Source organism: Phascolarctos cinereus, unplaced genomic scaffold (genome assembly GCF_003287225.1).
Source record: "Phascolarctos cinereus isolate Bilbo 61053 unplaced genomic scaffold, phaCin_HiC Scaffold_9;HRSCAF=440, whole genome shotgun sequence".
Classification (NCBI taxonomy): domain Eukaryota; kingdom Metazoa; phylum Chordata; class Mammalia; order Diprotodontia; family Phascolarctidae; genus Phascolarctos; species Phascolarctos cinereus.
In genome coordinates this window covers 2,441,334-2,460,165 of record NW_027556402.1, presented here as the reverse complement: position 1 = coordinate 2,460,165, position 18,832 = coordinate 2,441,334, and the positions used below count along the sequence as shown (strand labels likewise).

At 51.9% G+C, this 18,832-nt stretch overlaps 2 protein-coding genes across 7 annotated transcripts in view; one reads left to right on the top strand and one right to left on the bottom strand.

The window, feature by feature from the left end:
- MTUS1 (microtubule associated scaffold protein 1) overlaps window positions 1-5,241 on the top strand; it is a 118,804-nt gene extending 113,563 nt beyond the window's left edge. For all 6 annotated transcript variants that reach the window (XM_020976769.2, XM_020976770.2, XM_020976774.2 and 3 more), the window contains 3 exons: window positions 849-965; window positions 2,436-2,533; window positions 2,794-5,241. In XM_020976769.2, the coding sequence (XP_020832428.1) occupies window positions 849-965; window positions 2,436-2,533; window positions 2,794-3,007 (429 nt within the window). In that variant the 3' untranslated portion in view covers window positions 3,008-5,241. The remainder of the gene's footprint in view (window positions 1-848; window positions 966-2,435; window positions 2,534-2,793) is intronic.
- A 1,009-nt stretch (window positions 5,242-6,250) lies between these two features.
- PDGFRL (platelet derived growth factor receptor like) overlaps window positions 6,251-18,832 on the bottom strand; it is a 34,827-nt gene continuing 22,245 nt past the window's right edge. The window contains 4 exon segments of the mRNA XM_020976777.2: window positions 6,251-6,924; window positions 7,492-7,631; window positions 8,621-8,911; window positions 12,858-13,009. Of these exon segments, the coding sequence (XP_020832436.1) occupies window positions 6,736-6,924; window positions 7,492-7,631; window positions 8,621-8,911; window positions 12,858-13,009 (772 nt within the window). The 3' untranslated portion in view covers window positions 6,251-6,735.

The window sequence follows — 18,832 nt, the reverse complement described above, 5'->3', positions numbered from 1 at the left end:
GTGAGTCATCTCACCTCTGTAGACCATTTCCTCATCTCTGCTGAGAGAGCGGCCTCAACCATAGAATTGCTGATCCAGAGCTGGAATGGAGCTAAAGATGGCTATGCCAATCCCCTCATTGTCTGATGGAGCCACCAAGGGTCAGGGAGAAAAGTGACTTGCCACATAGCAAGTAGTTGAGCCAGGATTTGAACCCGGGTCCTTGGACCAGGTCTCTTCTCCTTGTGCCTTGTAGTTCCCTAATGTCTCCCAGGTCCCTTTCAGCTTTCAGGTGTCTGGTGATGCAGCTTGGACAGCTTTTCCTTGAACTGACTCTTTGGGGGGCGTGGATGATGGAGTGCTTTGTGGCCTCCTCGTGGCCAAGTGCAGGCTTTTCCAAAGAGGCTCCGTGTCCTTTTCCTGTGACCCCTGTCCCTTCCCATGCCCCAGCTCCAGTGCTGACAGTTGAGCTGGGAAAGCCTGCCCCCTTATGTATCAGAAGAGGAGCTGAGGCTCTGGAGTTGCCCCTGACCTGGAAGGCAGAGCCCAGTGGTGAGCAGTGTCCTGCTTTGAGTCACTCTCCCTTTGTTTCTGATTGGTTTCTGAGCAGTCAGTGTGCCCGGGCAGAAGTGCCCTGGACATAGGCCTAGGTTGGGGGTCCCAGCATGGCCTTTTACTTGCTGGGTGACCAGGGCAGTCACTTCACCACCCAGTGCCTCAGTTTCCCAAGCTGTACACTCAGGGTGTTACTACGGGGGCCTCCTACCTACAAGCATTCTGTAAATGGCGATGTGTTCTGAGTGGGGGGGGCAACATCTTTGGCTGGAGACCCAGCCTGACCTTGGGGCTCTGTCCACTTGTCTCTGCAGAAGAACCCCCAGATCATGTATCTGGAGCGAGAGCTGGAGAGCCTCAAGGCCGTGCTGGAGATCAAGAATGAGAAGCTCCACCAGCAGGACATCAAGCTGCTCAAGATGGAGAAGCTGGTGAGCTCCCTCCCCTTGGGCGCAAGAGCCTCTGGGCAGGAGGGCCACCGTGTGGCTTCTGCACTAGGAGGATAGGCATGCGCATGTGGGGATGGGCCTTTTCCACCAGCTGTGGCCGGCCAGGGTCCTTGCCCACTGCTGAGAGGGAAGGCACACAGGGCACTGACATTGGTATTGTCAAACTCTTCTGTTCTTTGTACGCTAGCGGGAGAATGGGAGGATGCCAGAACCAGCTGTAAGTGGCCTGGGAGGGTCCAGCTCGCTGAGAAGTTGTGACCTCCGTGGCTCTGGCAGCCTCTGCCTTGGAGCGTGTCCGTCAGCCCAAGTGGGGGCGGGCTGGGGAGGAAGACCACAGCTGGTGCGGGCCTGGCCTGTCTGTGCTTGCCTCTGGCTGGCACCAGCTGGTGCCCAGGCTGCCCCAGTCACCAGGAGGCTGGTTCAGATCTGGAGCAGGGCTGTCACAAGAACAAAACAACCCCAACAAAGACACCAGCTCCCACGTGTGGTCTCACCCTTCGGTTGGGCAGCGCACTGATCCGTTGTGGGGGAGCAGCAGGCAGGCAGGCGGGCAGGCAGCCAGCTGGCTTTGGCCTCAGAAAGCCCGGGGTCAGCTCCTCCTGCTGGCTGACCCACCTGCCTGCTGGGTGTGTCGCCCCAGCCCCTCCCCACAGGAGGGTACCCCCATAATAATAGGGTCTTAGGGCTGGCCCCTGCTCCCCACCTCATTTGGGAAGCTCAGGTGCCAGGCCTTCTCCTCCTGGCAAGGTGAGCAGGGAGGAGTCTGAGCCCAGATGTGTGGAACAACCATCGGCCTCTCTCCTGGGGAGCAGTTTGCCTCCTTCCCAAGCATCTGAGCGGCACAAGGAAGCCCAGAGGAAAGGGTCTAGGGCAGCCTTGCCCCTTGTTGGACACTCCCCCAACATCCGGTGGGAGGAAGTGTGGAGCTAGGGGAAGCATGGGACCGAGGGCTGGCAGGACTTGGTCACCCCTGCCCTCGTGGGGCATCGCCATTGGCCATCCATTGGCATCAGTGTCTGGAAGTGCCAGGCAGGCCTCAGGCAGCCGATGGGCCCCACGTGGACGTGGTCAGACCCCTCCATTCTTTGTGGGTAAGGATTGTGAGTGGGAAAGTGGTCTGGCTGCCCCAGGAAGGGCTGAGTGACGCTTCCTGGGAGGGCTTCAAGCAGAGGTAAGAGGGCCACTTGGCAGAGGATTCTTGGTTTGGCCTAGCTGGGAATTGAGGTCTCTGCCAGGTCTGAGATGCAGTGACCTAGACACTCACCTAGCAGTGTCTACTTTCATATGGGCAGCTTCCTGCTTAACATCACCAGAGGCTGCGGCCCTTTGGTGCTGTCAAGTTCCCTCCACGGTGAATTTAGCTGCATGTGCCAAGCTCTGGGTGGGCAGGGGTCGGGGTTTATCTTTTCCCAAGAAGTGCATGAGTCTGACCACTGGCTGCTTTGCACCAAGGTGGACAACAACACAGCACTGGTGGACAAGCTGAAGAGGGTGCAGCAGGAGAATGAGGAGCTGAAAGCACGAATGGACAAGCACATGGCCATCTCCAGGTGAGATCCCCAGCTCTGACCTCCAGACCTCCCTGCCTGTTCCCCTGGCCCATCGAGCCCCTACCGGAAGTCAGAGCTCCTCTCCCCTCTCCCTTCTCTTCTCCCCTCCCCTCTCTTCTCCTCTCCTCTCCTCTCCGCCCTCTCCTTTGGCTTCTACGGGGCCCAAATCAGTTACTCCATGTTGTCAGGTATTCCCTTTGGATTACAGACCTCTGTGTTGGACACCCATGTATTATTCCTGTTCCCTCCCTCTCCCTTAGGCAACTCTCTTCGGAGCAAGCTGTCCTGCAAGAGTCCCTGGAGAAGGAGTCCAAGGTCAACAAGAGGCTGTCGATGGAGAATGAGGAGCTGCTGTGGAAGCTTCACAACGGGGACCTGTGCAGTCCCAAGAAGTCCCCCTCCTCCGCGGTGCTGCCTTTCTCCTCCCCGAGGAATTCTGCCTCCTTCCCCAGCCCCACGGGCTCACCCAGATGACCCTTCTGGAGCACGGGCTGACAGCTGCCTGAGAGCGCTTTCCAGTGGCCGGCCGGGGGACTGACCCTTCTATCAATCATGGCCAGTGCAGGCCTGTGAGGGCACTTGGGTGGCAGCTGACTCGGCCCACTGGAGCCCATGGACAGACAGGCATGGTTCCTCGGGCAGCCTTGACTCCTGCCAGTCCTGCGAGGTTTCAGGAATGCCACCTGCGCAGGCACGCAGGGAGAGACATTGATGCACAGAGCACTTGGCGAGCCAGATGCATCTTGCTCGCTGCCTTTCTCCCCCGCCTGGGGGGAACCAGCTCAGGGGCCTCTTCATGTAGAGTATAACCTTTCTCATGTTCTTGTCACAGACACTTTTTCTGGGGCCACCTGTGGGCTTGTGGGACTGGGGTGGGCATGGCTTGCTAGTGCCCCACCTTTGGCTCTGGAGGGGACGCAGAGAGCTGCAGGATGAGCAGGGACACACAAGCGGCTGTGCCAGGGACAGCCTCCAGGACATCTTGGCCATGGACACCCTGGGGGAGGGGGGAGGATGGGGACCCTGGCTCAACGCCTTGGGGCCTGCATTCTGGGGAGGATGGGCCCTTCAGATGGAAAGACCAGCTCTGAGAACTGAAATGAGGGCAATGTTCTCTAGTTGTCAATGACCTCCACCCTCCAGATAACACAAGTCACTGGCTTCTGGTTCATCTTTTTAGCTACGGACAGAGGTGGAACACTGTGTCTCCCTGGATCCCCAGGAATAAGGCCTCTTCCAAGGAAGGAAGAAGGGGCAGGGATCCCCCTGGAGCCCCAACCTCCTCCTCATTTTTAGCTTGCTCTGAATAGTCACCCATAGATGGGAGCTACCTCTCCCCTCCTCTCTTCCCCTCCTCTTTCTCCTCTCCCTTTTCTTCCCTCTCCTCCCCCCCCCTCCTCCTCCTCTCCCCTCTTTCTCCTCTCCTCTCCCCTCTTTCTCCTCTCCTCTCTTTCTCTTCTCCTCTCCCCTTCCCTCCTTTCCATCTCCTCCCCTCCCCTCCCTTCTCCTCCCCTCTAAAGCCATGACATAAGCCTTCTACCTCCTTTTCTCTGGGACAAGGGTAATTAGTATGCTCACTCAGAACCAGCTCATTTTCCAGGCACAAGTCATTTCCCAAAAAATCCTGAGGCCAGACTCTGTAAACTATTGAAAAATTCAGAACTAGTTAAGTTGGGGAAGCAATGAGGGAAAATCATTGATTAGCAAAATTTGGGAAGAGGCCAACCATACCCCTGTGCTCAGGGGCAGAAACGCCATGATGTGCTAGGAAATGAGGTATTGGCTAGAATGAGCCAGCTGGGAGCCCCAGCTAGCAGCTCGAGGTCTGTCTTGGAGAAATTCTGGGGAGAGGGCAGGGGGGGCCCATGTCAGAGCAGAAACCCTGGTTTGTGCAGTTGTCCCTTTCTAACTTCTGTGAGAGACCTTCCCCAGCTCCTCCAGGCACCCTAGGGGCCTGGATGAGCAGGGCTGTGTTTTACCCGAGTCTTTGAATCTGTTGCTGTGGTGCCAATGAGCCGGGCGTCCAGGAACCCTCCAGGAGCCGCCACGTGGACTTTGGACACCAGGGGGCGAGTTGAAGTTCAGGAGGCATGTTGATTTGTAACAATTCCTTCTTTTGTCTCATGTTTAATCTCCAGTGTTCTGCTGTAATGCCTAATCTTTCCAGTTGTAGGGATGGTTGGAAAGCCAGCTCCCTTCAGGCTCCACGTGGGAGTCGGGGCTGCTGGAATCTTTGCACCCCTTGGAGCTGTCCTTGGTCTGGCCAGTTCCGGGGGCCATGGAAGGCTGCTGCAGGGCTCAGGGGTTGCTCCATTCCTGAGTCAGATGGGAGACAGCAGCAGAGGAGGAGGAGGACAGCTCTTTGGAGATGCTTTTCCAGGTCCACGTTGCAGGATGGTGCTGAGAAGAGGCACGCAGGCCTCAGCGTGGCCTAGGCTGAGCTCCCCCTATTATGCCCACCTGTACTGTCCTCCCCCATAGTCTTGTCTTCCACCCTGTCAGGCCCATCACTTAGGAGAACCCCGCCCCACCCCACCCTAGGCATTTTGAATTCGGTCCTGAAAGCTGGGTCCTAGGGGCTAGAATTGGACCCTGGCAGCTGGCTGGTCCTCAGAGCTTCTGCTTGCTCTGAATTGGGGGGCTGGGGCTTGGGAAGGAGCTGATGTATTTTGATTTGTGTGTGTTAAGATAATAAAATTTTGATTTCACTTTCTTGTTGCTGCCCATTCTTCTGTGCTTCTCGAAAAATGAGCCACAGAAAGTGGTTGAAGTGTGACTGTTGGGGGGATTTAAGTAAATGAGCCCTGGGGCTTGAGGGCTAGGATGCTCCGGGTGACACTGGGGGCGGACCTCACTGGCTAGGATTTATCTGGGGGTCCTCCTGGCCTGAGGGTTCAGAGTCTGCCACCGCGGCTTTAGGTTCCAATTTTGTTCCCGTGGATTGGGGAGGCTGTCACACAGAGGAAAGGTCGCTGGCTTTAGGAGGAAGACCACGTTCAAATCGTGTTCTGAAGCTCCTGCCTGTGGGACGGTTGGGCAGGTCTCCACCTCTGCTGGGCCTTGCTTCTTCCATAAGCAGGGATGGTGGGTTAGGTGACTTCTCAAGTACCTTTCAGCTTTAATAGCCTATGAGCTGTGACGCTCTACCAAGAATTTGGGGTAAAAGTTAGTCCGTTTTCCCTGGAAGGAGCCCAGTGGAGCATGGTCCAGACAGTACAGGGCTTGGTGACCTGGGATGGTCTCCCTGCTCAGACGCTGACAAACTAGGTAGTTGGAGCAAGTCACCTCTAGCCTCTGTTCTCTTATCTGTAAAATGGGCCAGTAACCCTAGGCTGCACCTCAGGGTCCTGGTAAGGCGAGGGGGTCTGCCAGGATAGCACTCTGCTGTCACTAGGGGCCCAGGTGTGAGGTGTGAGTCAGGGTTCCAGCCCTGCCCCATCCATTTGACCCCTTGCGTTCCTGAGCCACCTTGCTTAGAGCAGCCACCCTCTATTGGTAGGTCCCAATATCCTAGAGAAGAGCGGGGCAGGCCTTGGTGTCCTGGTGGGCCCTGCCAGGGCTTAGACCACAGGGCCAGCCCCATGCCCAGATCCAGGGATCATGGAAACCAATCAGAAAGTGGGCTCAAACTCTCTGCCCCAGCACCACTAACAGGAAGTAGCTGTGGGTCCCATGGGGTGGCTGGCCACCCAGCTTAGCCCAAGGCTACTCAAGGCATTTACCTTTGAAACAAACTTGACGTTTTATTCAGTGATTACATTGCTCAACTCCATACATGTGAGTGTTCATTCAGGACCAAGAGTCAGAAGCACATAAATGGAAGAAAGCCCCTTCAAACCATATCTTACGGGAGACATGACGACAGGGGAGACCATGCTCCTGTACCTTATGGCTTCTGGTCTGCTTGGGGCCCTTGTCTGAGACCTACACACAAGGATAGAAAGTTTGGCAGCAGCCTTTGGCTAAGCACAGATCCAAATAAGCTGGCAGAGCTGTGACCACCCTGCCTCAGTTTCCCCATCTGTAAAACGGGGGTCACAATAGCACCTACCTCCCAGGGCACTTGAGAGGCCCAAAGGAGACACTATTTGTAAAGCACCTTGCAAACCTCAAATGGCTACATCAACGTCAGCTGTTAGTGTTCGGAGTTCCCTCTATGAGCCCAGGCCTTTGAATGACTGACCCTCCACGCCCCGCCTGCCTCAGGAAAACTGCACGGTGGTGGCTACGGTGGTCTGCCCGTGCAGGTTCTGAGCTGTACACATGTAGTAGCCGGCGTCGACGGTCTCAAAGTCCCGCAGCATGAGGACGCTCTGGGACAGCCGTGTGGTGCGCCCGAGGCCTCGGCTGACCAGTCTCCACGTGTCCTGGATCGTCACAGGCCTTTCATCCTGTTTCATAAAAGAGGGTGCATGTGGGTGCCTGAGACAGACGGGAGGCGCCGGGAGCCCTGGGGAGCAGAGGCCAGCCAGGGGGCTCAGCACACCGCAGTCCTCGTAGGCTATACGCTCTTGAGGGCGACTATCCCAGGTTCTCGGGACTTTGAGAGCCCACCTCCCCTAAAACCACAGCTCACGGGCTCCCTGGAGCCCTGGGACAGAGGAACAACTGGAGAAACTCTGATGGTCAGCAACGCAGCGAGCCCACCCTGGTGACCACAGACTTCTCGGGGCACTGGAGTGCCCAGAGGAGGCGGGGGAGCAATGTCACAGGGTCTAGGTCTGGTCCTTGGCTTTGCCGTTTACTACCTGCACAGCTCTTCTCCGAACCTCAGTTTACCCATCTATAAAATGAGGCCACTGCTATCTAAGCTCCCACCTCGCTCTAAATCCTTCGGCGCGGTGGATTAGAATCGCATTTATTCACTTACGTGCTAAGCACTGACGTTCTAATGAGAGGAGCCGGTAGCAGAGGAGGGTGTTGAGGGCGGAGCAGCGCGGTGGCTGGGCGGCGCTTACCTTCAGCCCTGGGTAGATCCACCGAAATTCCACCTCTACGTCCGGCTCGCCCAGGACAGTGCACAGGACCGTGATGTCATCCCCACCGCTCACTCTGCTGGAGGAGGCCACGATGGTGGTGGAGGGGGGCCCACTGGGGACTAGCAGACACACGATACTCAGTGAGGGGCATACGAGGAGCAAAACAGAGCTCAAACCCTGGCCTCAGTGGGATTTGAACCCAGGTCTCAGAACTGCCCGTCTAGCGCTGATTTGCTTCGGCCCCCTCCTTTGGGTCCAACTTAACACAGGCTTCAATGCCCTGGAGGGAATCGATGTCTAAGCACCCCCATCAGCTCTCAATCCCATAATGCCATCGCTTTACAAGGCAGCCCAGAGGAGAGGCAGCTGCACCACCTGAATGAACTGGGTGTAGGTGAGTCAAGGTAGGCAAAGATGTGCAAGGGCAGCGTATGTGTGGGGCTAGCCAGGGGCGCACGGCATGTGAGGACAGGAGGCGAGTGAGGGGACCGTGCAAGAGATAACCTCCGAAGGGAAGTCTGAAATAGCCTGAGGGAAGGGGCATGGCCCGTCGGCTCCTCTAGGCTGAGGTAGTGAGCTCCCCGTCACTCCAGGTGCTCAAGTCCGTTTGGCTAAGATGTGGTGGAGGGGGCTCCTGTTTGGGTCTGGGTCGGATCTGGGGCCTCTGAGCTTTCTTCCACCTCTGACATTCTGTGGTTCTGAGGGCTACAAGCACTTTGCCCCTGTTCCTCGGTTCTCTGAAAAGTGGTAAGCTTCCACCCCACAGAATGGTTCTTTGGCCATTAATTCCAAGCACTCCCTCCCTTTTTGAGAGAAGTCCCCTAAGCATTCTCTGCCTCAGTGTCTCCCTCTGTAAAATAAGCATGGAGGAGCTGGAAAGCGCCTCAGGGACCACCCTAGCCAACCTGTACCTGGCCAGGAATCCCCACCCCAACATCCCAGATAAGCGGCAATGCAGCTTCCCCTTGAACACAGAGACGGGGAGCTCACTAACTCATGGAGCAGCCCTTCCACTCTTGACTAGAAGATAACCCACTTTCCCTAAACCTCCCACAGGTGAAATCAGGCAATGCTGACTCTCTGGAAGAAGTTTCAGCATAGCTCTTACCTTCCACGTAGAGCAGCTGGTATTTGATGGAAATCTGGGGGGCCCCATGGGCCTCTGCCCGGCAGTAGACCACCCCTTGGTGCTCAGGCTGAGGGTGCAGGTAGACAAAGCCCCTCTTCATGTCATAAACGATGCTCCCATTGCTTTGGATCTCTTTAGCTGGGAACTCCCTGTGCAGGGTGACCCTGGCTGATGGGACGGTCACGCGGCAAGGGACCACGGCTTCTCTGTCTGGGTTGAGGTAGACCACGCCAAAGTAGCTGGGAGACGGCACAAACAGCTCGCCTTTCTCTGTGAAGGGAAGCGCGTGCACCGTGGTTACCCAGGGTCACCCACCCAAGGCCCTCCAGTGAGAACAGTGCTCAGGGGAGGGCCACGCAGAAGGTTGGTTCTGTTAGGAAAGAAAACCACGTTCCACCTTCCATCTCTCCTCTGCGGCAGCCAGTGGTATTCCCGGCTATTAAAAGGAAGACCAATAGTATTTTTTTTAGTTTTTTTATTGATACCTATTGATTTCTATATCACGTCCATTTCCTAATGTATTTCCTCTCTCCCCCCTCCCCCCCAGTTATGGCTTGTAACAAAGAAGAGAGAAGAATGGGGGCAGGGGAGAGAAAGCAGTTTGGCAAAACTAGACAACACATTCACCAGGTCTGATGGTGTATGCAGTGTCTGGCACCCAGGGACTCCCGCCTCAGCAAAGCAGGGAGGGGCAGGAGGTCCACTCTCTCCTCCCTTCTTTGGGACCACTTCTGGCCCCTAACTGTACAGGGTTTGGTTTTTTCCCATCGTTGTGACCGGTCTTTCTTTTATGTTTTGGAGTTTTCATCTCTATTGTTTTCTTCGTTCTGATGACTTCTTAGTATTCCCGGTGCTCACTCTTTCCTGTAACACAAGGAGGTGTTACCGCACCCACACACCACAACTTGTTAGCCATTCTCCACACGTGGCCAGCTACGTGGTTTCTGCCTCTGCTACTGCAGATGTGCTACCGTGACTATTTCAGCGGATGGGGGAACTTCCTTCCTTCTGTGGGGTATGTTCCTGGCAGTGGAATCTATGGACCTAAGGATGGCTGTTGTAGTCACCTCCTTCACATAACACCCAATGGCTTTCCAGAACGGTTGGACCAATCCACAGCCCGCCCCTCCAACACTGACTATCTGTCATCTCTGCCCTCAAAGACAAAACCCCAGAATTCTATGAATTTACATTTCTCTTACCGCAGTGATTTGGAGAAATCTTTTTAATTGGTATTCTTCCTTTGAGAATAAAGGAATACTTCTTCAAGAGCCTGCCAAAGTATATCTGTTGGAGTAAGTTGGAGGAGCGACATGGAGTTTGGCTTTTAATTCCAATATGGTGGCCCCCATTTATGTGTTCATCCCTTTCACAAGCTAGGCTCTTCATGTTCATCAAGGTTGGTCCTATGATGATCCGTGTATTGCTGGAGGCTCGGCCGAAAGTCGTTCTGGTTTGAAAGGACATGGTGTAGGCTTCTGGGGTGCTGAGGGCCACCCTATGTAGGGGAGGAAGATGTCAGGGAAGTTGCAGCATGTTACTGGAGGGATGGCAGGAGACACCATCACTGGTGTCAATGACTAAAAGAGGCGGTGGGCTGGTCATGTGTCCAAAATGGCAGGAAGTCCTGAAGCAGGTTGGGCATTATTGAATCTCTGAATTGGGGGGGCCTCTGAGGCATATAACCCGACCCACCCCTCGACAGGTACGGTTCCCCTCTATATCCCAAGAAGTGCTGACGCAGCCTCTGCTTCAAAATGCCCAGTGATGAGAAGCTCACTACATCTCAAGATGCCCATTCCGCTTTGGAATTGCCCACCTCGTTGGTCAAGTCTTCATTCCATCGAGCCCAAGTTTTGCTTCTTTGCTCTTTCACCCTGGTGGTCCTCGTTCTGTCCCACTGGGACCAGTCTTGTCTCTTCCACATGACTGATATCCTTCCCATGCTTGCAGATGCTTGTGCTTCTCCCCCCCTGCCCCCCACATCCCCCAGTCTTCTCTAGGCCAAACACCCAGTTGTCGTATGCCCTCAAAGATCTTGTGATGTGGTCCTACTATGTGAGGAAAGGATGAAGCAAAGATCTTTGGCTATGGTGACCTCACAAGAGCTCCTAGGTATGCCAGGGTAGAGAAATTACTTCATTACAAATCACCCCAGTAACAACCCAGCCTGGAGTTAACTGCACACAGTCAGCCTGCACTGCACACACCAACAGGTGCAGGTACGGGGAGGAAAGTCTAAACCTGAGGTTTGTGGCCACCTTCCTCCAACCCTCCCACCTCACTGGGAGGAAGCAGGACAACTGCTGCTGGTCTCATTTTGTACAAGAGGGGATCGAGACTCACTGGCAGGGACCTCCTAGGCCAAAGGACCCCCAGCTGAGCTAGAGGGACGGCTGGACTTAAACATGGGGCGCAGGACTACAAGCCTGGTGCTCCTCCATTGGGCATGTTATGGAACAGTCGTCACTTTGGACTCTGAGAAGCCCACAACGACCCTGCAGAGGAGGTGGGGTGGGCATTGTTACCCCTTTTTACAGGTGGTGAAACCGAGGCTCAAAGGAGTGATGTAACCTGATCAGAGGGACACCAGGGGCTGAGGGTTTTATCACCTTCCTTTCCCACTTACCTCTTCTCTCTGGTCCGAGGGTCTTTCAGGTGCACATCAAGGTGGCTTAGGGGAAAGAGCCCCAGCCTTAGAGTCAGGAAGACCCGAGTTCAAAGCCTACCTCAGTCACTCCCATGCATGATGCAAAATGCAGAGATAAAGTTACAGGGTCTGATAATATGGGCCTGACTCCAAGGCCAGCAGTCTGTCTGCTGGGACAGCGGGCCATGCATGTGCGAGAGGAGGGACTGAACTTGGATAGAGATGGGAAAAAGGAGGAGTTTGGGAAACAGAGCACAGACCTAGGCCAGAAGCATGAGCAAGTGGATTTTATCTGGACACTGACTCCTGTCCCTTCTCTCTCTCTCCCTTCTCTGTCTCTGTCTCTGTCTCTCTCTCTCTCTCACTCTGTCTCTCTCTCCTTTCTGTGTCTCTGTCTCTCTCTCTGTCCCTCTCTCTCCTCTGTCTCTCTCTGTCTCTCTTTCTGTCAGTCTGTCCCTCACTCTGTCTCTGTCTCTCTCTAGCTCTGTCTCTGTCTGTCTCTCTGTCTCTGTCTCTCTTGTTCTCCCTCTCCCCTCCCCAAATCAGGAAGATAATGTTTGACTTTAATTATAAAGTTAACTTTCACCAGGTGGAGGGTCCCCTGTGGGGCCAAATCCTTCTTCCACATTATGACCTCCAAAGCCTTGGAGGCCCCTCTCATGTCCCCCCTCCCCAACCAAGTCTTCTCCAGCCTGGTGAGCCCAGCTCCTCCTCTCCCAGGTCTCCAGTCTCCTTAGCATCTTGGGTCTATCTGGAGTTCCCTGGGCCTCAGTTTCCTCTTCTGTAAAGCCAGTCCCCCACCCCTGCTCGCAAGGCTGTGAGCGCTTCTCTCTGTTCACGGCTGAGCCTCTCAGAGCTCTGGGACAGGAAGCAGGTTGGGGGCTCATTCCACAGCCACAAAGGCCATCTAAAACCCCCAACTGGACCTTGAGCTGCAGCTGAGGGTGGGGCGGGGTGGGGGTGTCAAATCTACCTTTTTTCAAGGGACATAAAGTTGCAGGAGTGCCCCCCCAAACCCCCCCACAATTCTCTAACTGGATCAAATAAGGTAATATGATTATCTCATGTGAGAAGGTGGGGGGTAGTGGAAGGAGTCAGAGGGCCTGGGTTCAAATTCTGACTTTACTTACTACCTTAAGCAAGTTACTTCAATTCTCTGTGCCTCAGTTTCCTCATTTGTAAAATGTGTATGTGATCAGCTCAGGTGACCCCTAAGCTCTCTTCTTGCTCCAGATCTGTGACCCATGAAGTGATCACGCAGCGTGAGGACGGCTCTGGGGCTGAGGCCCCTGCCATCTTCCCCATCTCTGGGGTGGCTTCTTTGCCTGGCTGGGGAGTCCTGAGGCTGATGGGAGCCTAAGCCCTCACTGCTCATCCCCAGGAGCTGCAGTCCCCCGTGGCCTCCCTGTGGCTGGCCAGTGTGGCCTCAGCTGGGTCCACCATCCAGGGCCTTCGACTTTGCTTGGCACCGCCCCAAGAAGCCAAGGAGCTGGGTGGAGTGAGCCTGGGAGAGCCCGTGGCTGGGACGACGGCCCGGAGCAGCCGTGGGCGCCAGCTGCGGCTTACCTGTGAAGAAGATGTACGTGGCTCCCGTCTTGGTGTCGTCCTTTCTGCACACGTAGCCGGTGCACACCTGCAGCCAGCAGCTGTATTCCCCGGTGTCCGCAGCCGTGGCGTTGGCCAGGATCAGCTGCCCGTACCGCTCATGTTGCCTCACACTAGGGACCAAGCAGACGTGCGGTGGGGTCAGACCTAGGTGAGCACAGGGGCTCCTCCTCTGCCCCTCCCCCAGGCTTCTCTGGGGGGCCCCGAGCCGCCTTTGCTGAGGACATTGCTCCCAATGGAAGACATCCAGTATGTCCAGGGGAGAGGAAGAGGAAGAGGAAGGAGAGCCTGGGTGGAGAGGGGAGTGACTTTCATTTCCAGCTCTTAGAAGAAAAGGGTGTGGGAGAGTCATCTTTGCTTTAAGGAAATCATAAATAAGAATTGTTTTTAAAGGAAAGAAACTCCCCAGAGACTTCCAGGAGGAATTTATTAAGTCAGAGCTGTACTCATTGCTTTTGGCAAGAGCAATTTCACCAGTTCAAGATGGCCTCTGAGGATGGCACTGGGATTTCTGGAGAGGAGTGAGGGGCTCTGGGGCCTCCCATCCTTCACTTCACCAGCGACCAGGGTCCCATCCAGCAAGGGCTGTGGTATGGCTCCCTTTCTCTCTTCTGCTGGACACTGACCTTGCCCCCAGTCCCGCCTCTTCAGTGGAGAAACCAAATTCTTCCCTCCACTTAGAGCCCAAGGCCTGCACTGCTCTCCTGGTCCTGCTCACTTCCCTCTGCATCCATTCATGTAAGGCTTTCTAGGTTTGCCTGAAAGCATCGTGCTCGTCACTTCTTATAGCACAAGTGTCAGTCATTCCATTCATGCCCGACTCTTTGTGACCCCATCAGGGCTTTCTCTGCCATGTCCTTCTCCAGCTTATTTTACAGATGAGGAAACTGAGGCAAACAGGGTTAAGTGACTTGCGCAGGGTCACACAGCTAACAAGTGTCTGAGGTTAAATCTGAACTCATGTCTTCCGGGCTCCAGGTCCAATGGCCCTAGCACAGTAGCATTCTATCACAATCATATACCACAACTTGCTCAGCCATTCCCCAACTGATGGGCATGCCCTCAATTTCCAATTCTTTCCCACCACAAAGAAAGCTGTTGTAAATATTTTTGTACATGTGGGTCCTTTCCCACTTTCTTTGATCTCTTTAGGGCATAGATCTAGTAGTGGTATTGCTGGGTCCACAAGTCTGCACAGTTCCATAGCCCTTTGAGCATAGCTCCATGTTGTTCTCCAGAATGACTGGACCATTCACAGGTCCACCAACAATGCATTAGTTTAATGGTTATCCTACGTCTTTTCCAGAATGTGTCATTCTAGCTTATCTGATGGGTGTAAGGTGGTATCTCAGAGCTGTTTTAATTTGTATTTCTCTATTTATTGGGGACACAACATTTTTTCATATGACTGCTGACATCTGAAAACTGCCTGTTCACATTATTTGTCAGTTGGAAAAATGGCTCTTATTTTTATAACTGTGACTTAGTTCCTTATATATTTGAGAAATGAGGCCTTTATCAGAGAGATTTGCTATAAAAATGTTTCTTTCCCTGTTTCCTACTTTCCTTCCAATTTTGTCTGCATTGATTTTTTTTTGTTCAAAATATTTTTTAATTTCATGGAATCAAAATTATTGAAGCATCTAGGTAGAGCAGCAGGTAGAGTACCGGACCTGGAGTCAGGAAGACCTGAGTTCAAATCTGGCCTCAGATACTTCCTAGCTGAGTGACCCTGGGCAAGTCATTTAACCCTGTTTGGCTCGGTTTCCTCATCTGTAGAATGAGCTAGAGAAGGAAACCACTCCAGTATCTTTACCACGAAAACCCCAGATGGGGTCACAGAGAGTCAGACAAGACTGAAATGGCTGAATAATAGCTATCTAACTAGTCCATACAAAATAGATTAAAACCTGGAATCTGACAATAGGCTCAGGACTGGACTCGTGAGTTTGCTAATTTAAGGAACTCTCAGGCGGGCAAACTCCTTCTACCAATATAGGCTGGCACCCTCTTGTGTGGTTTAGAGCAGAGGAGGGAGTGAACATGAGGCACATGTGCCTGTGAACTAGATTAAAATGTAATGGGAAAATATTTTACAAAATAAATAAAAATGCAATAGGATGCAGTTAAAGCTAAGCTGTGGTTTTCTAAGTCGATATGCAGCCCAAAGGGATCCTTGCATATGGTTTGATGCCCCCCCCACCTCCTTCTCTGTGAGGTTCACACCACTGAGCGGTCCCAGAGCCAGTCTAGGTCAGAGACAGGACTCGACACAGGCCAGCTCTCCAGCTACCATGCCATGCCACCTCTCTGTCTGTAGGAAACACTTGAAACCCTGATGGGCTCTAATGGTGGAGGACGCAAATGGGGAAATTCTCTTCCTGGATCTGATTTTCCCCACTGGGGAGTCCCAGAAACCCAGGAAGACATGGCTGGGTGGAAATGACAAGACTTTGAGTGAAAGGAAGCACTTCCTCCCCAAAGTTTGTGACAGAGGAGAGGAAAGCCAGACATCTGCTAACAGGCACCCTAGATTTGGAGAAATTTCAAAGGGCTCAGAGGAAGGGTCATCCAGTCCAGGGAAAAAAGGAATTAAGGAAGGAAGGAATTATTTAATCTCATTTGAGCATCACACCAGCTCTGGGAGGTAGGTTATTATGGGGAAACTGAGGCAGACAAAGGTTAAGCAACTTGCTCAGACACTTGGCTAGTGTCTATGGCTCGATCTGAACTCAAGTCTTCCTAATTTCAGGCCCATCGTACCACTTATCAGGAAAGGGGTTGTTTTCAAGAATGAAACAAGGAAAGGCGCAAGGAAAGAGAATTCCATAAAGAAAAAGAGGGTGTTGCCCAAAGAGAGTAATAGAATTATTCACGGGGCTCCCCCGCTAAACTCGATTTGTTAAAAGACAGGTACAGCACAGTGACAGCAGCAACATTGTAGCGATGATCACCTGGAAAGACTTGGCTACTCTGCTCAATTCAGTGATGCGAGACAGTTCCAAAGGACCCATGATGAAAACTGCTCTCCGCCTCCAGACAGAGAACCGATGGAGTCTGAGTGCAGAGTGCAGCAGATTTGTTCACTTTGTTTTTCTTGCCTTTTTTTTTTTTGCAACATGGATAATATGGAAATGTTTTGCATGTATAATTGATATCCCATTGCTTGCCTTCTTAATAGGTGACGGAAGGAAGACAGAAGAAAGGGAGAGAATCTGGAACTCTGATTTTAAAAAAAAGAATGAATTAAAAAATAAAACAATAAATTATAAAAAAATAAAAGTACAGATGATGTACACAAGATCCAGCACCACAGAGAAATGCAAAGGCACAGCCTTGCCCTCTAAGAACAATGTCAGGGACTCTGCTAACGCTCAAGACAAGCCAGGCTCACAAGAGGCACTTGGGGCCGAGAAATAAGCTTTTAGTTTGTGTGCCATTAGAACAAGAGGAAGCTCAAAGCAGGGAGAGAAACTACTTCTGGGAGGGGATAGGTCAGTGAGAATGGATGTGAGAAAGAAAGCTCCAGCTCAGTTAGACGGTACTGAAGAGCTGGGACCCCGAGAAGAGGCACTGAGTGCTTGGGACACATGCTTGGCTCTGTGCGGTTTCATCCTTTTTTTCTGGGACTTGTTCTCAGTTCTTACTCTGTTTCTGTTTACTCTGCCAGGGACAATGATGGACCAGAAAGGATGAGAAGATGACATCTTCTCTCAAACTAGGAGATAATGGGAGGTCACCTGCTGCCTGACCCAGGTGACTTAGCTCCTGGCACATGGGACTGACAGTGATCTTAGAAGGGTGAAGCCCGGGAGAGGTGCCTCAGCATAGCTGCAGGGCAGCAAGACTCCTGATTTTCCAAAAAGGGAAGAGAATGAAGTCTCCTGACTGGACACTCCTCCCAGGACACCCAGGCCAGCCAAGTTTCTAGGCTGCTCTCCAATTTACTAAAATGTCAGCATGGCTTGGTCCTCCCCGCTCCTCCCTTTCCTTAAGCTCCTCCAGGGCAGAGCTGGTCTTTCTTTCTGCTTGTTTCTGTATTCCTGGCCCTTAGCACCGTGCCTGGCACGGAGTAAGAGCCTAATCAATGTCTGTGGACCTACTGACTGACATACTGAAAGCTAGACTGTTGGGCCTCCTCCAAATGTGGCCTGGAGCCCCTCTCCTTGTCTCCAGGAAAGACCAGACTCCGCAGCTCTTTCCATTCCTGGGATGGGAGCTTCTCAAGTTGGAGTCTGGAGGCCCAGCCCAATACCAAGAGCAGATGTTTGGATTCGAAATGGTCTTTCTTCACAACAATACTGCCTCTCTTGCAAGCCAAAGGCTGCCAACTGTTTTTAATTAAAAACAGACACATCAAAACACAATGAAAATAATACTCCCGGCGCCAATATGTGGGCTGTGGGAACAGGTGGCTCTGAATCCTGTTTCCAGTGCCATCTTGGTCCGTCAGACACCTACTTGTCTGACAAAAACAAATGCCTGGCTCCCAGCACAACAGACAAGCTAGAGGCTTGAGTCCGAGCCCAGCTCCCTTTCCTCCTGTCAAAATAGGAGGAAAGGCTTCCAATAAGGGAAAAGAAAGAGGGGCCACAAAACGTGAGGAAGTGTGGTCCAGTGGAAAGAACACTGGTCTTGGAGCTGAAAGTCAGATGTTCAAATCCTGCCTCTGACATTTACTACTTTCGGGAGCCCAGAATGATTCACTTTGCTACTCTTGCCTCAGTTTCCTCATCTACAAAATGGGATTACAAATCTGACCCAATGACCTTATACAGTCAAAAGCACTATATCATAGAACTTAGAGCAGAAATTCGTTGGAAATCCTCTAGACCAACAGCCACACTACACAGCTAGGGGAACTGAGGCCCAGGAGAGTGAAAGACCATATTTCTTTTTTTTTCTGTTTTTTTTTTAAATTTTTAAAATTTTTTCCATATGCTTTTGAGTTGAAAATTTTTCTCCCTTTTCCTCCCCCCACCCTCCCCAAGATGGCGCACAATCTGATATAGGCTTTGCATTTACATTTTCACATTAGTGAAGTTGTAAGTAAAAATTAAAACCAATACGAGGAACCATCGGAAAGATGAAACAAAACTCAACAGAAGGTAAAAATAAGTGATAGCGATTCGAATTCCATAGTTCTTTCTTTGAATGTGAACAGCATTATCCATCCCGAGGCCTCTGGAAATGTCTTAGATCCTTGTAATGCTGAGAAACATTCAGTTTAACAATCTTAGTCATTGCATAACGTGGCAGTTATTGTGTACAAAGTCCTCTTGGTTCTGCTCACTTCACTCAGCATCAGACCATATGTCTTTCCAGGTTTTTCTGCAGTCAGCCTGTTCATCATTTCTTACAGCACAATAGTATTCCATTACATTCATATACCACAACTTGCTCAGCCATTCCCCAGTTGATGAAAGACCATATTTCTTTAAGAAATTGAACTCTATGTAATTCAGGAAAATAAAATATTAATTCTTAAAAAAAAGAAATCAAACTCTGTTGGGAATATCTATTAATAAAGACTTAGTTTTTTCAATTATCTTACAAATGTGTAAATTAATGAATAAATTTGTAAATAGTATTACAAATAAATATTTATAAATAAGTATTCCACTTAAATAAATAAGAAAGCATATTAGCTTCACCACTGATACAACCAACAGGTGACTGGGATGGTGACCTCCAACATTCCTGCTCCATGCCCTTCTTTCCCCTCCTGCTCCTGCTCTCCCCACTTTTTATGTGACTTACAACTTTCATAGCTGCATCCCTTCCCACCCCCACTACCTGCCCAGTGGCCACATCAACTGTGGAAAACAGGGCTGTGTATTTGATTACATAAAATATAAAAGATTTTGCATAAATAAAATCAATGTAGCTAAAATTAGAAGAGAAGCAAGTAAATGGGGAAAAATATTTGTAGTAAG